This window comes from Daucus carota, chromosome 4 (genome assembly GCF_001625215.2).
Source record: "Daucus carota subsp. sativus chromosome 4, DH1 v3.0, whole genome shotgun sequence".
Classification (NCBI taxonomy): domain Eukaryota; kingdom Viridiplantae; phylum Streptophyta; class Magnoliopsida; order Apiales; family Apiaceae; genus Daucus; species Daucus carota.
In genome coordinates, this window is record NC_030384.2 from 35,321,769 (window position 1) to 35,334,941 (window position 13,173).

The 13,173-nt window shown below is 33.7% G+C and overlaps 1 protein-coding gene across 1 annotated transcript; it reads right to left on the minus strand.

The window, feature by feature from the left end:
* Positions 1-463: 463 nt before the first annotated feature.
* On the minus strand, positions 464-9,895 carry LOC108216018 (villin-4). The gene is given in 22 exon segments (XM_064091181.1): positions 464-841; positions 962-1,125; positions 1,215-1,500; positions 1,830-1,895; positions 1,995-2,120; positions 2,423-2,592; positions 2,872-3,022; positions 3,698-3,826; positions 4,447-4,584; positions 4,689-4,757; positions 4,852-4,920; positions 5,784-5,939; positions 6,452-6,555; positions 6,700-6,847; positions 6,956-7,118; positions 7,639-7,771; positions 7,855-8,353; positions 8,433-8,501; positions 8,723-8,822; positions 9,044-9,163; positions 9,341-9,385; positions 9,594-9,895. Coding segments are annotated over 20 exon segments (2,910 nt in total). The 5' UTR covers positions 9,100-9,163; positions 9,341-9,385; positions 9,594-9,895; the 3' UTR covers positions 464-727.
* Positions 9,896-13,173: the final 3,278 nt, after the last annotated feature.

Sequence of the window (13,173 nt, forward strand, 5' to 3'; positions counted from 1 at the left end):
ATCACGGAAATTTATGCGCCAAAATTACTAATTTAAATAAAAAATATTAAAGAATATGACTTCTGATTTTCTTAAATGAGAAGTATGATTTCGGATCGTTTGACAATATCCTAAGTATAAATTATAACATATATTATTTAGTAAATATTTATATAAACAATTAAATATAATATATAATTATGAAAGATTAATATTCTAATTAATTTCCAATTTGCTAATAAATTGATTAATATTTTTATTAATATCCAATTTGCTTATAACTTGATGGAAGGTATTCTGCCCACCTAGTGGGCATAAGGCATAATAATTACTCTCTTTTTTGAATAAATATAATTACTCTTTTTTATTTCTTATTTCAAAAAAAAAATAGTACTATCAGTTATTCGCACAAATTTCTTCATAGTAGAATCGTGCAGAGAGGTATAAATGACTTGGACAAAGAAAACGATGGTATGGATCAAGTACCAAAATTTTATTTAATTTTCCTGATAAAAATTCCTCAATGTGCATAAACTCACTTCGCTTTTTTCTCAGCAAAAATTGAACTACAGGCTAACTTTGGTTTCCTACATTACACATTACATGAAATAATAGTCTGTATTGCCTCCTATGTTTCATAAGTGCTGATCCATGAGTTCCAAGGCAGGGTTAAACAAGTATCAGAGAGCCGCTCCACCACCTTCGCAATCTGGATGCAATGAATTCAGCATAAATAGAACCGAAGAACTTAGAATAGTTGAAGTTTCATCTTTATCTTGTTCTGTTTCCACAGTGGTAACTTGTAAAAAGCCTTCCTCGTCATCTCAAATTTGTTGTTGAACTCTTCTGTCGAAAGATAAGCCTGCATGCAACAAGAGTTGGCAGTCATTGAGTATAGCCCTTGTTCTGTGAATTTCTTTTGATGCATTTTAAATTATCTATAGAACAAGTAAAATTGTTGACAGTTGGTGCCAAACCATACCTCTCGTCTGGTCACGTCGATTTCTTTAATAGGATCCATAGAGAGTATTGTAAGCCGTTCATAAGGGTATGTTGGGAGTCCTTCATCGTCATCACCTTCGTCTTCTTTTCCATCTTCCTGAATGCTGCTCATTGAATCTTCTTTATCAGATGCTCCGAGGTTCCCTTCACCCATGTGAGTCAGTACTAGTTCAGGCTTTCAATTGTCAAAACTCCCAAATTATATGCCACTAAAAAACTCAAACAATGTATACCTTTAACAGAGCGGGGCATTAGATTTGATCCGACTGAGGTGCTATTAGTCGATTGTGTGGAATCAGAGGTCCCAGGCTTCTGAATCAGCTTCTCTACAGCAGGGGGTGGAGTTGACAGGTTCCTAGTATTTTTGTTCTCAAAATTAGCAGCTATTGCGCTGAAGGCTGGAGATCTGCCCCGTGAGCGGGGTCGGTCATTGCTGGCCGACACGCTCCTAGAACGTTGTGGCTTTTCTGATCCAGCAGCAGATCTTGCTATTGATGCAGGAGGTCTCCTTTTGGCTTTCTGCGAATGCAGCATATCAATGACAAATAAAAAATAGCACTGGATATACACCAAATAGGTAGCATATCAGTCACCAACTTTTGAAAGCAAAATACCCAACAGTCTGCAAACTTTTATTCTTTTCACTGTACACGTGGACTATCATAATGTAAATAAAGATTGGTACATGCAGGCTATCAAAATGGAAATAAAGATTAGTACTACTGAAAGAAAATGAAAACAGACTTCATTGTTTGAATTTCTGATATGCTGTAATAGGATGCACGACAGATTTAAGGAGAAGACAAGGAGCTTCGATGATAAAAACAGAACTTAAGAATATGACTTACATCCGGTACAGGCTTTCCTCCATTTTTAATCATAGCAAGTCTTCGCTGGAATGAGTTTCCATGCATCTGAAATCATACAAATGGACAACATGAAGCTCGTCACAAACTTGAGTATCACCTGCAATTACCTCCTGAACTGAATATACAGTATTTTCCGCTACTTACAGCAGATTTATTGGAGTCCCATTTAAAGAAGCGTGTGAAGTACATTGGTTCACCCCCCTCCGTTACAATATATAAAGTAGTTCGAGGTGACAAATTCTCGAGAAGACAATCCCGTTCAATAAATTTCTGTATATGTGAGGAAAAATATAAAAGTTGAGTATAAAAATTTGCCAATCATACAATAAGTAGAAATAAAAGAAGCTATACATGTGACACATTGCAAACTATAAATTGTTAAGAGGTAAAGTCTATTAAAGTCTGTTTAGAGGCAATTATTAATCTGTTTCAACAGCTTCATTAAAAGTTTTATAAAATGTATTACTACTCCCTTAATTGTCTTAAACACAATTGTAGATGTTCATACTTTCCGTGATATAATAATAATCATGCTTGAAGCATAAAGTTAATACGGAAAATCGGAATCTTACCTCTCCAATAGATAATGCATCCTTTCTATGTTTTGAGATGATCTCTTGCCCCACCCATACAAAAATATTCGAGTGACAATCCAGGATAAATATTTCTTCAGTCATTAGATCATCTTGGTCAAAGTTGTATATCTCTGTCACCTGGAAACAAAAATAAAATAAAATTCAGACTCCAGGTGCAAAGTTATATGATTATGAACTGCCACTATGCGTACAAATAAAATTACACTCGCTGTGAAGAAGAGATACATTTATAAATTATATAACAGATATTAAATATGTTATACATATATAGTACTGATAAAGAAGGGATTATTTATATGAAGACAGACCTTTAAATCTGAAGATGTCCAAGAATCACGATAGTCACCAACGAGAAGAAACAGAATCGGTCAGATACCACAAGATAGAATAGGGATAAAATATTACATAGAGTTATTGTGTATAACCTGTCGAAAATGAGCATGAAAATAAATGAGGATCACTTTCAGCTACTCTTCCAACCTTCTTGCTGGGATATTTTGATTTTCCACCTAACAAATCCCAGAATTGCTCTAACTCTACACCTTCCTTTTGTGTCCTGCTGCTCTGCACATCTGGCTGTAGGTAAAGAAATCGATGGTTTAATATACAAAAAACCACTTATGAAAGTTTGATGAATTATAGCATCCCAGAAGCTACCACAAATGAGTAACAAATTTTCAAGCTCTTCTGGAAAGTGGTACCAGAGTTTGGGTCGGTTAGTTGTTAAGTGATGTGATTGTTAAATGGCCCCATACGCGTTTGGCATGCGGGGCTGGTGTGTCAAAAAACAGATGAAATGTGTCAAAGAAATACGTAGCTAATAAGAACTCCCATGATCAAAAGGCCTGGGGTGTTTCATGAAATGTGTCACAAAAAAAAATACATGGCATGTTTTAAGAAACTACCAAGGTAACCAGATTTCCCATGATCAAAGGGGAGTAGATCAGTATACTGCCATGACCACATATCTTCCCTATTTTATTGGATAAAGAAACACATGAATTGTGTTAAAAAAAACTACCTAGGTAACCAGAATTCCCATCTTAGTGAACTAGACACTAAATTGCACTATGTAATGAACTTTCCTCTGGATGTTTCAGATGGTTCATCCAGCTATTATCTATATGTGTAATATGGAAAAAGCAAATTACCCCATATACATTAATAGCGATGATTCAAACTTGTAGCATTTACTGCAAAACACACATATATATACCAGTGATCAATATATAACCGCAAGCCAGATCAGACCTTTATCAAATCCACAAATCTGTCAGCAAGTTCTTGATCATCGGCCGATGTATTGATCCCAAACCATGTAAAGACAGAGGAGGCATCATGTAATATGTAGCAGTAAGAGGAGTTCAGAGACGATGCCACCTGATTGAACAGAACTGACGATCAAATTTCATCAAACAGATGCAATTTTTTGGCATATATTTATAATTATTATCATGAATTTCAACATATTTTGGGAATTTTTTCTCAAGGCGGAAGTCTTCACAGAAAAAACCTCAGTACTCTTCAGAGTAGGGTAAAGTCTGCATACCCAGTACTTTTGCTATTCTTTCTTGTATAAGGTTTAGCCTATACCTAACTAACCAAGTGAACAAAGAATCACCCTTAAGTTCTTACATAAAATGATTTAATTCAAGACATAAAAGCTAAGAGTGTCATGCACCTGCTCAAGAATTTGAGCCCCTAATATAGCTTCACATTATACCTGCAAACCTATACTGATAATTGATACTTCTCTTGTACTTGTGTAGATTTAAAAGAAAAAGAGACATGGGATGGAACTGAAGTACCAGCATTTAGGGGCGCAAACTATAATCACTGAAGCATTTGCACTTAAAATAAATACCGACAGAAGTATTAGACATTTGGTGAAAAGGATTTATAAAAAACAACAATTTTATAACGAAGAAAGGTGAAGCTATACAAAATTTTCATTTAATTGGAGAAGTAAGGTGTGAAAGGAAGTTATATACAGTACTTACTGCTTCAACTTGAATTGCTTGCATGTTCTCTGGCCCAGTGCCCTGAACACGAAACAAAGCAAGCCCTTCCTCTGAATGAGTATCGTCTGGGAGTTCCTTCTCTGCTATATATTTCTTGTATCCATCACTACGACCTCCCTGACATAATTGCACATATTTGTGTTTGTATAAGTGGGAGAAAAATTTGCACGTACTGTAACAAGAAACAAACTAATATTGTTTACTTGATAGTTCTTACAAACCTTAAAGACAATCAGGCTCTGAAAAATTGAAAAAAAGTCGATGGGTTCATTTCCTTCATAAATGCGTGCCTATAATTTCATAATGACGAAACTATTACTATAAGCATACATGTAAATTCCTGAACAGCATATCATCGGGACAGTTTCTAAACATAGAATATACCTGAGTAGGCAAGAACTTCATTTTCTCGACCATCTTACTTGCTTGTGTAGTTGCTGAACTCATATCTTCCTATCATTTGTCATTAGTTCAAGTAAAAAAGCAAGATTTAGGCTCCTGACGTAGGTAAAAATATTTACTTTTGTATGTATCACCAGTTCAAGGATTTAACAAGTTCACAGTTTCAATGTGAAATCGATAGTGTATTAGAAAGAAGCAGCAAAGCAATTTCGACCATTATGGTGCGAAATTACTGGAAGAGACTAGCAATATTAAACCAAAGAACTTTTACCACAACTCCAAACAGAATGACAACTCACTCAGCTAAATTTTGAATATGGAGTTCTAGCTTTTGACTTCAATCTCCCTTCCTATTAGTATGTCCACTGTCCTTAAAGCCTTTAGATTGTAGATCTAGATGATGAAAAATCTTTCTGTTTTAAAATCTCCTAAGCCCTTCATAACGTGGCAGTCAAGTGGAAGGTAATCCATACAAGGCCATATACTACATATCTGGCTTGTTTCATGTTGCCGTAGCTACCTGCTGGCTTGGTCAGCTAAGTGGCTGTCTTGATAATTTGTAAGCTAAAAAAATACTAATATATGTTTCTGGTCAGTATCTCTTCCCAAAAAACTTAGATGGAGTACTATGTGTATATATGATGAGGTTATACAATTAAGCCATAACAAAGGACAACCGTTTTGGTGCCAAGGAATGTGTGCAGAACCCTTATTTCTTGGTTTATGTAAATAGTACATTTCTGCATGTATGACCACTTGCAGAATAGATTACTTCTCAAATTCCTGTATTTGGACTACTTTTAGACTTTTAGTGCATGCATGACAATATTAAAAAAATAACACATTATCAGAATCACTGCAAGCAAAAATTACGTGAGCCAAAACATTATAAAAATACTGCAAGCATAATTCACCTGAACGCTTTGCTTTCCAAACCATGTGCCAATAAGGTATTCATCTCCCATTTCCCCAGGATATGTATATTGGAATATATAGCAATCTCCACTGAAAAGTTTTGAATCATCAGGGTCTGAAAGAAGAGTCTTTCCTTCTCCATCCACACGCCAAACCTGTTCAAACACGCAGATCATGCAAGAGACAAAAAACCATAAACTGGGCTCTCTGTACAATCTGTATTATGGTTTTCTGTTGTTGAATGTCAATTATATGCCCGGATTACTGGGATTGTAAGAACAGGATTGTATCTTCATGCTGGTAGTAAAAGACTAGTAAATAAAGAATTAAGATAATGAATTTTTTGTATGTGAAGGTACGTCGGAAGAAAGATGACAAAAATCTTTGATTTTTGAGAGATAAAGAGTGTGTTTACATTCAAACTTTTAGTAGCATTCACAGATAGACCTCAGATACATGAGCATTGTAGTTGCATAAAAGATTTCCTCAACAAATAGGGATGTGTCTGTATAGTTTTTTTATTAAAAAAAAGAAAAAAAACTTGTGATGTCTGCTATTTAATCATAATTTTTATCTTTAGGGTAAGAAAAGCCTCCATCATCTAATATCCAAAGAGAAAAGACTAGAGCTACATTTTGGGACTGAAAATGTACTCAGTAGTCAGTACCTGCAAGTCCCCTGTGCAATCAATATTTGGCTCAGTATCTTCCTTTGCAGGATCTTCTTCTTTCGTAAGTCCCTTAACATCTACCCCTTGGCGTTTGAGCATTTCTACAAGAAAATCCAGCAAAGAACTTAATATTAATAACGATCTAACTGTAAGTAGAATGTAATGAGGATTGAATATCAAAACAGATAACTCCAGTTTTATACTGTATATTACAAAAGAGGATGGGAACATAAACATGAACTCACCAGCAACCTTGCCCCTACCATCCTCAGATTCTTTTGCCTCAACTGCTTGAGGCCATGAATCAAATTTTGAGCGGAACAGCACTGTCTCAAATCCCTCCATCACACGAATTATATGAGTATTTGGACGATCTCCACTTTGAAGTAATTCCTACATTATTAGGTTACTGCATTAAATAGTTGCTGATGAATATAATTTCAGATTAATGAAAGTAGGTATAGCTTTGTGTTTTTCATATAAAGGTATAACCAATAACACCTCGGCAGCTCGACTTGCACTTTTTCTGTCATCAAGAGAAGTATTTTTCCCCATCCAGGTATAGATTTCCAACCCACAGTCCAAAAGGTAGCATTTATTAGTGTCTAGCAACTCCTTTGTCAGAGATTCAGCATCTATTGCTTCAGGATTCCCATCAGAAACACTATAGGAGAAAATACTTTTGTTAGTTTAGAAGGTACAACTGAACAAGGCTAGTAGTAATTCACAAAAAATTATAAGAAGATCAGAAGTGCTAGTGTATCAGCTCAATGTTTAATTGAAGTAATCAGGATAATAATTCTTAAAACATGAACGCATTTTCAGAACACTAGATCTATGTTTTCCCTGTTCTTTTTGCTTCCTTACACATTTGAATAGGAAAGCATTAGGAAAATACTCATTTATAAAATATTAGAAGACCCCAAAATCATGTATATAATCATGCGTATTGTCATATTATGTCATTATTTGTTATATTTGTTCAAATATAAATTCATGTTTTGTTAGATATGTAGTTCAGACTTAAGCAAGCATAAGTTACGAAACTAAAAGGTGGAAGAAACTGTATCATGAACAATGCATGGCAGTGAAATCTTAACAACAAAGTGTATGGTGCAAATTAATTTAAAGAGAGGGGGAAAAAAACAGGATAAGTACAACTCGCTATTGCAAAAGCTTATTACCCAAAAAGTTTAGTGGAAAGAGCATCAATACTTTGAGTATCATCGGTAGCAGTTTTCCTTGGCAGTGGAGCAAAACCACCAAACAGAGCCCAAAATTCTCCACTTTCAGCATCAGCCATCAATTTTCCATCCTCTACATAGAACAACCGCAACAAAGACTTAAAGTGCTGGGATGAGTACAATAGCACCTCTATACACAACCTAAATTTAGCTTACCAATGGAAGCTATCTCACATTTTCCATCATGATAAGTATCTTTGATGTACTGGACCACTTCCAGAGCTTTAGCCCTCTCTTGAATGGATGACTTTGAACCATTGAATTGGAAAATTTTGGATTCTGTGTCAAGGATAAAGACGTCGTCATGATTGAGTGACGATCGAACAAATTCAACCTGAAACCATAATATTCGGGGCCTAGACTTAGCAATGAGTGCTGATAAGAAAACCATATATATTAACAAAACATCTTTACTTGCCTCTTTCACATGAACAACATGTTTCCCTTTACAAACATATAAACGAGTTTCATGTTCTTCGGCTTCAGCGTGTTTAAATCCAGATGCAACTCCACCTGCTTGAGGTATGATACATGGTTTAAAATAGGAGAGAAACTTCTCAGTTTCACGTCCCTGCACTTCACGGTACTGAACCGCACGCCCCTTAAGAACTGCATCCAGTTCAACTGTCTTGATAGCTGCAGTGCCAGCTTCGTCCTACTTAAACCAGAATTTTAACCATCAAATACTACTATATTAGATACTTGATAAATTAAATCACGAGAAAATTACTTACTTGACTAGTATCTCTACCAAGCCAAAAATGTATATCATGATGGAGGGCCCGACTTTTTAGTGCAGTTGTCTGCATTTAAGAATATATAGGATTTGTGAAACTTAACTATATCAAAATGTATGTAGCTTGTAAATACGGAATTTGGTAGCGAAAATCATTCTGCACACCGCATATCTAAACATGCAACAAACAGGTTAATTACTTTAATCTATTTGCTTATTGAATAAATAATGAGCATATTATCTTAGAGTAAAGCAATAGGAATATCCAAGTAAATTTTATTTACTTACCTTTAAAATGATATAGGAGTCCCCTGTAAAAAACTTTCCATGGGAGGACTCTGACAGAAGTACTGGTTTAAAATTTTCAATGCGCCATATCTCTAATCCGCTATGCATTGTTAAAGAAAACAGAGAAGAGGAACCTCCAGAGTGTTAGATAAATTTGAACCGAAAGCAATAGTATACACCAAGCCAATAACTCTGGTGTTTATAAAATTAGATCACTGTAACTTTTCTTCTAGTGTTATAATGTTAATAAGGGTGGATTTCTTCAGAAGATGTTTAATAGATAATGGTAACAAGTGAAATAGTAACAAAGAGAAAGGATACTCTTTTTGTCCAGCTCCATGAAAAGCTGGATCCAAATCTTTCATTGAGATGGCCATATCTGCGTTTTCTTGCCTCTGCGTTTAGCTTTGAAAATATTACCAAAATACTAAAAGTTACAACCTGAAATCCATAAAAAGTATTTTCAGAACAAAATAATTAAAATCCAGTACAATAACAAACTAGATAAAAACAGAAACTACCCAAGTGATACAATTTATCAGCCTACAAAAGATGTCAACTATTAGCAATTAAGTTAAACAATGAAACATCAAAATAATCAGCTAAAAACTTAGTAACCTCATGATATGCATTGCATCCTACTGCCTCCGCGACAGATTTCCCCTATATTCAAAGATAAGCAAAAGGGCATATCAACCAAACCGAGGCGCAGACAACTAAGCGAAAAAGATGTAACAATAGCTTATCAATATGAGAGAATATATCATGCAGCGAAGCATGGCATCAGAGACTTGTAAAACATAACAATCAAATAAATCATAATGCAACGATCAAACATATCAAGTGCAAGAAAAAGATCAGATATATATACCCTGTACTTTAACAACAGATCAACGTAGAACAACTTTCGGGCTTAGCGTCAGAGATTATGATGGAGTGGAAACTACGGTTAGAAGAAAATTAATCTCTTGTTGAGTTAAATTTAATCTAATTTAAAGATTTCGCTTCTAATAAAAGAATGGGAAAAAGAGAGAAGAAATGAGTATAATGAAGTGTTAGAAACAGAAGAAGTGTACGTTAAAATCTGCTTAAAAATCTCATCATGGTTTGTTAGAGTGCTGACTTCCCGTTTTGTGAGGATGAAAGAGTAAAGGTGGGAGATGATTCAGTGAATGAATAATGATAAACACACACAATAAATAAATGAACGTTGAGTTCGAAATAAATACCGTGCTGCTCTGCCGCAGCCAACTTCACCGTTCGCACAACAATTATTCTGATTAGATAATTAAAATGTGAACAAATTGAAAGAGGGATAACCTTTTTTACTTTCAAATTTAGGTAAATTTTGGATTTCCCTTAATTGAGATTTAAGACTATTGGTCTCTTGGACTCTCTTTTTCTCTAAGCATGCCTCCCTCTTAAACTCTATAGCTGACGGGATTTTCATCGGTTTTATTCGGTGGAAAGTCTCAATTTTTTTATTGATTTTATTTAATTCGTTTTCTTCAATAATCTTGCTCTTCTTCGGGAAGGATTTCTATCATTTCGATTATGTTTGGTTTGTTTTTCTAGATTTACATCATCGGAGCTTCCGGTTTACTTTTTCTTTCGATTTAAGCAGAACTTATTACATTCGAGAGTTAATCACCTATATTGTGGTTATTTTCTCAGCTTAATGACCTTTTAGCCCTCGAAGTATGGGTGGAAGTTCCGATGCGGCCTCGAAATTTAAAAACGTACCTTTCGACCCTCAAAGTTTCATAACGTTTTTTTAATAAAAGTTTAAACGTCAAAGTTTTATTCAGAAAAAATTGTATTAGAAAATACTATAGAACTATATTTTATGAGAGTCTCAAAATGCGTGGCAAAAAATAATATAAATAACCTGTTTCGATTTTATTAAAAAATAATGTAAACAATTGGCAATATACTTCATTTCCTTTCACACACTTTTGTTTCGATTGTATTCTAATTGAAAATCCATTTTTAAAAGTGTATAACTTAAAGAATTTTTTTGCATCCATCAAATCTCAAACATTTGATTTAGATACGGGACATTAAGAGCATCTCCAACCATAAAAAACCCTTAGCTAAAAGTCTAGGAGGCTTTTCGAAATTAAAAAATTTAGCCAATGTCCACAAAAAACACCACTCCAACCATAGCAAACCATTGTCTATAATTATAGTCATTCCTCTATGGATGACTATATTTGTCGAACCACTACAGATCTGTAGTGAATTCCACGTCATCTCCCGCAATTTATTTTCCTCCTTCCTGCTGATTACATATAAATTATTACCATATTAAACTGATATATTCTATTTATAACAATCTAAATATTAATCATATACTATTTCTAAATTATAGCCAACCAATATAGCCAATATCATTGTGCTTACCGGTTTAGTAAATTTTACGTAATATCTTACAGGTCCAATTTAGCCGACAATTATAACCAACGCTATTGGAGATGTTCTAACATCACTACTACATGGAACATCTCTATTTTCGTACAAACCATCCTTATCATCCCCATCTTGATCATCTTAATTAATTTTTACAAGCTCATATTCATCAACATCAATATCTTCTTCAACATTAATATATGTTTGAATAATTTTCAAAATTTTTTAATCATCATCGACGCTATTATATTGCTATAAATATAATATATATAACTATAAATATATCATTCTTATATTTCATTTATATTATAAATCATTTTAACAACACCGTAACCCTTCGACAAACATTTGAACTCAGTTTTTACATAATAAAATTTATCATACATGCAACGGTTAAATTTTTATTTTATAACTTGAGAGAGACGTCATTTGTTAACCCTTTAACGGGACTGAACAGGACTGAATGGATGGTTCATCTGTTTAGCTCGTTTGTGATAGTTTCTCAGGCGCTGGACGAAAGAAAATCTGCCGGACGAAAACACTATTTCTTCGACGATGGAGTTTGCAAAACCAAGCATGTCTCATCCAGAGTCGTCAACAACGTAATCTATTGCCCATTCTTTTCACAGATTTAAGTGCTAACATTGCATTAATACATGTTTGTTAAAAAAAGTGGTCATGAAATTCTTTATAAAAAAAAAGTGGTCATGAAATTATATTTTTTATGTCCAGTATTTGTAAAATAAAATAGAATAACTTTTGTTTTGTAATTATGTAACTTTTTATATTATTCAATTATAAATAATATTATGTTAAATTAATATATTGTTTTCATATATACATATATTCTATAACTATGTTTTTTGCACCTAAAAATACGCTTAAAAATTAAAAATGACTACTATATTTAAATATAGAAATAACACACAATGTTATTATTTATAATATTTAAATTGAACTCGTCAATCATATATTATTATAATATACATGTAAATAATAGGTATTCATTCAGAAATATTTATCAAATGATATCATTTATCCAACATCTAAATTATCAATCATTCAGATATATTAACTGTTTAGAATTTATGGTTCAGATTTAACAAATGACCGTTAAGAAGTGTCACTTCATATTTACCAAATCTTTCATTTTACAATGTATATATAGATAAAATCTAAAAAGTGATCAACCAAATTAAAGGAGAACTCACAAAATATAAATATACAATGACGTCCACAGTATGAGAAAAGAGAAAATGGTAGTTGACGAATTGCCAACTCAAAATAACACAGAAGATATCTTTCTAGACACCATTCTCTTAAATATTCATAGAATTTATTAATTGATATTTAAGAGAAATAAAGAAAACACAAATTTACTAAGATACCAACATGCTGGTATGGAGTTGATCAACAAGGATGGTGGCAAACACAAGTGTCAATAAGTTCACACCTTCCTTTACCACCACGAAATGCACCGGAACATTTGCTTCTGCATGCTCCAGCGTCGCACTTTGCTCCTCCGGGCTCGGAATAATGTGTCGTGCAATCCGCCGCCACCAGGACATTCCCTACATGTCACATTTCACATATCAATGTGTGTAGTCTGTGAGAGATTTTATGTTAGTTAGTTAAACAAAATACATGGCAATGTATAAAATTTACCTGTATACATGGCAAGGAGGAAGAGGAGGGTTACATATATTAGAGGGATCTTCATGTCTTTGTTATGCAATATACTGTTAACAAGAATTATTATTTTCTGGGTGTTTCATGTTGATATGTACTAATATTTTTAGGTATTTATATTGAATATTGTGGATTATAAGCTCTGTGTTGAGAAGAGGTTTACCTTTTTTAAAGGAGTTTTTCATCTCATGATCGTTTGTATAGTGAGGTTGACCTTTTTTGAAGGATTTTTTTATCTCATGATTATTTTTATACTTAAATTTCGCAAAAATGTATTCGTACACAGGGGCTTGTATAGTGAGGTTGACCTTTTTTGAAGAATTTTTTTATCTCATGATTGTTTGTGTACTTAA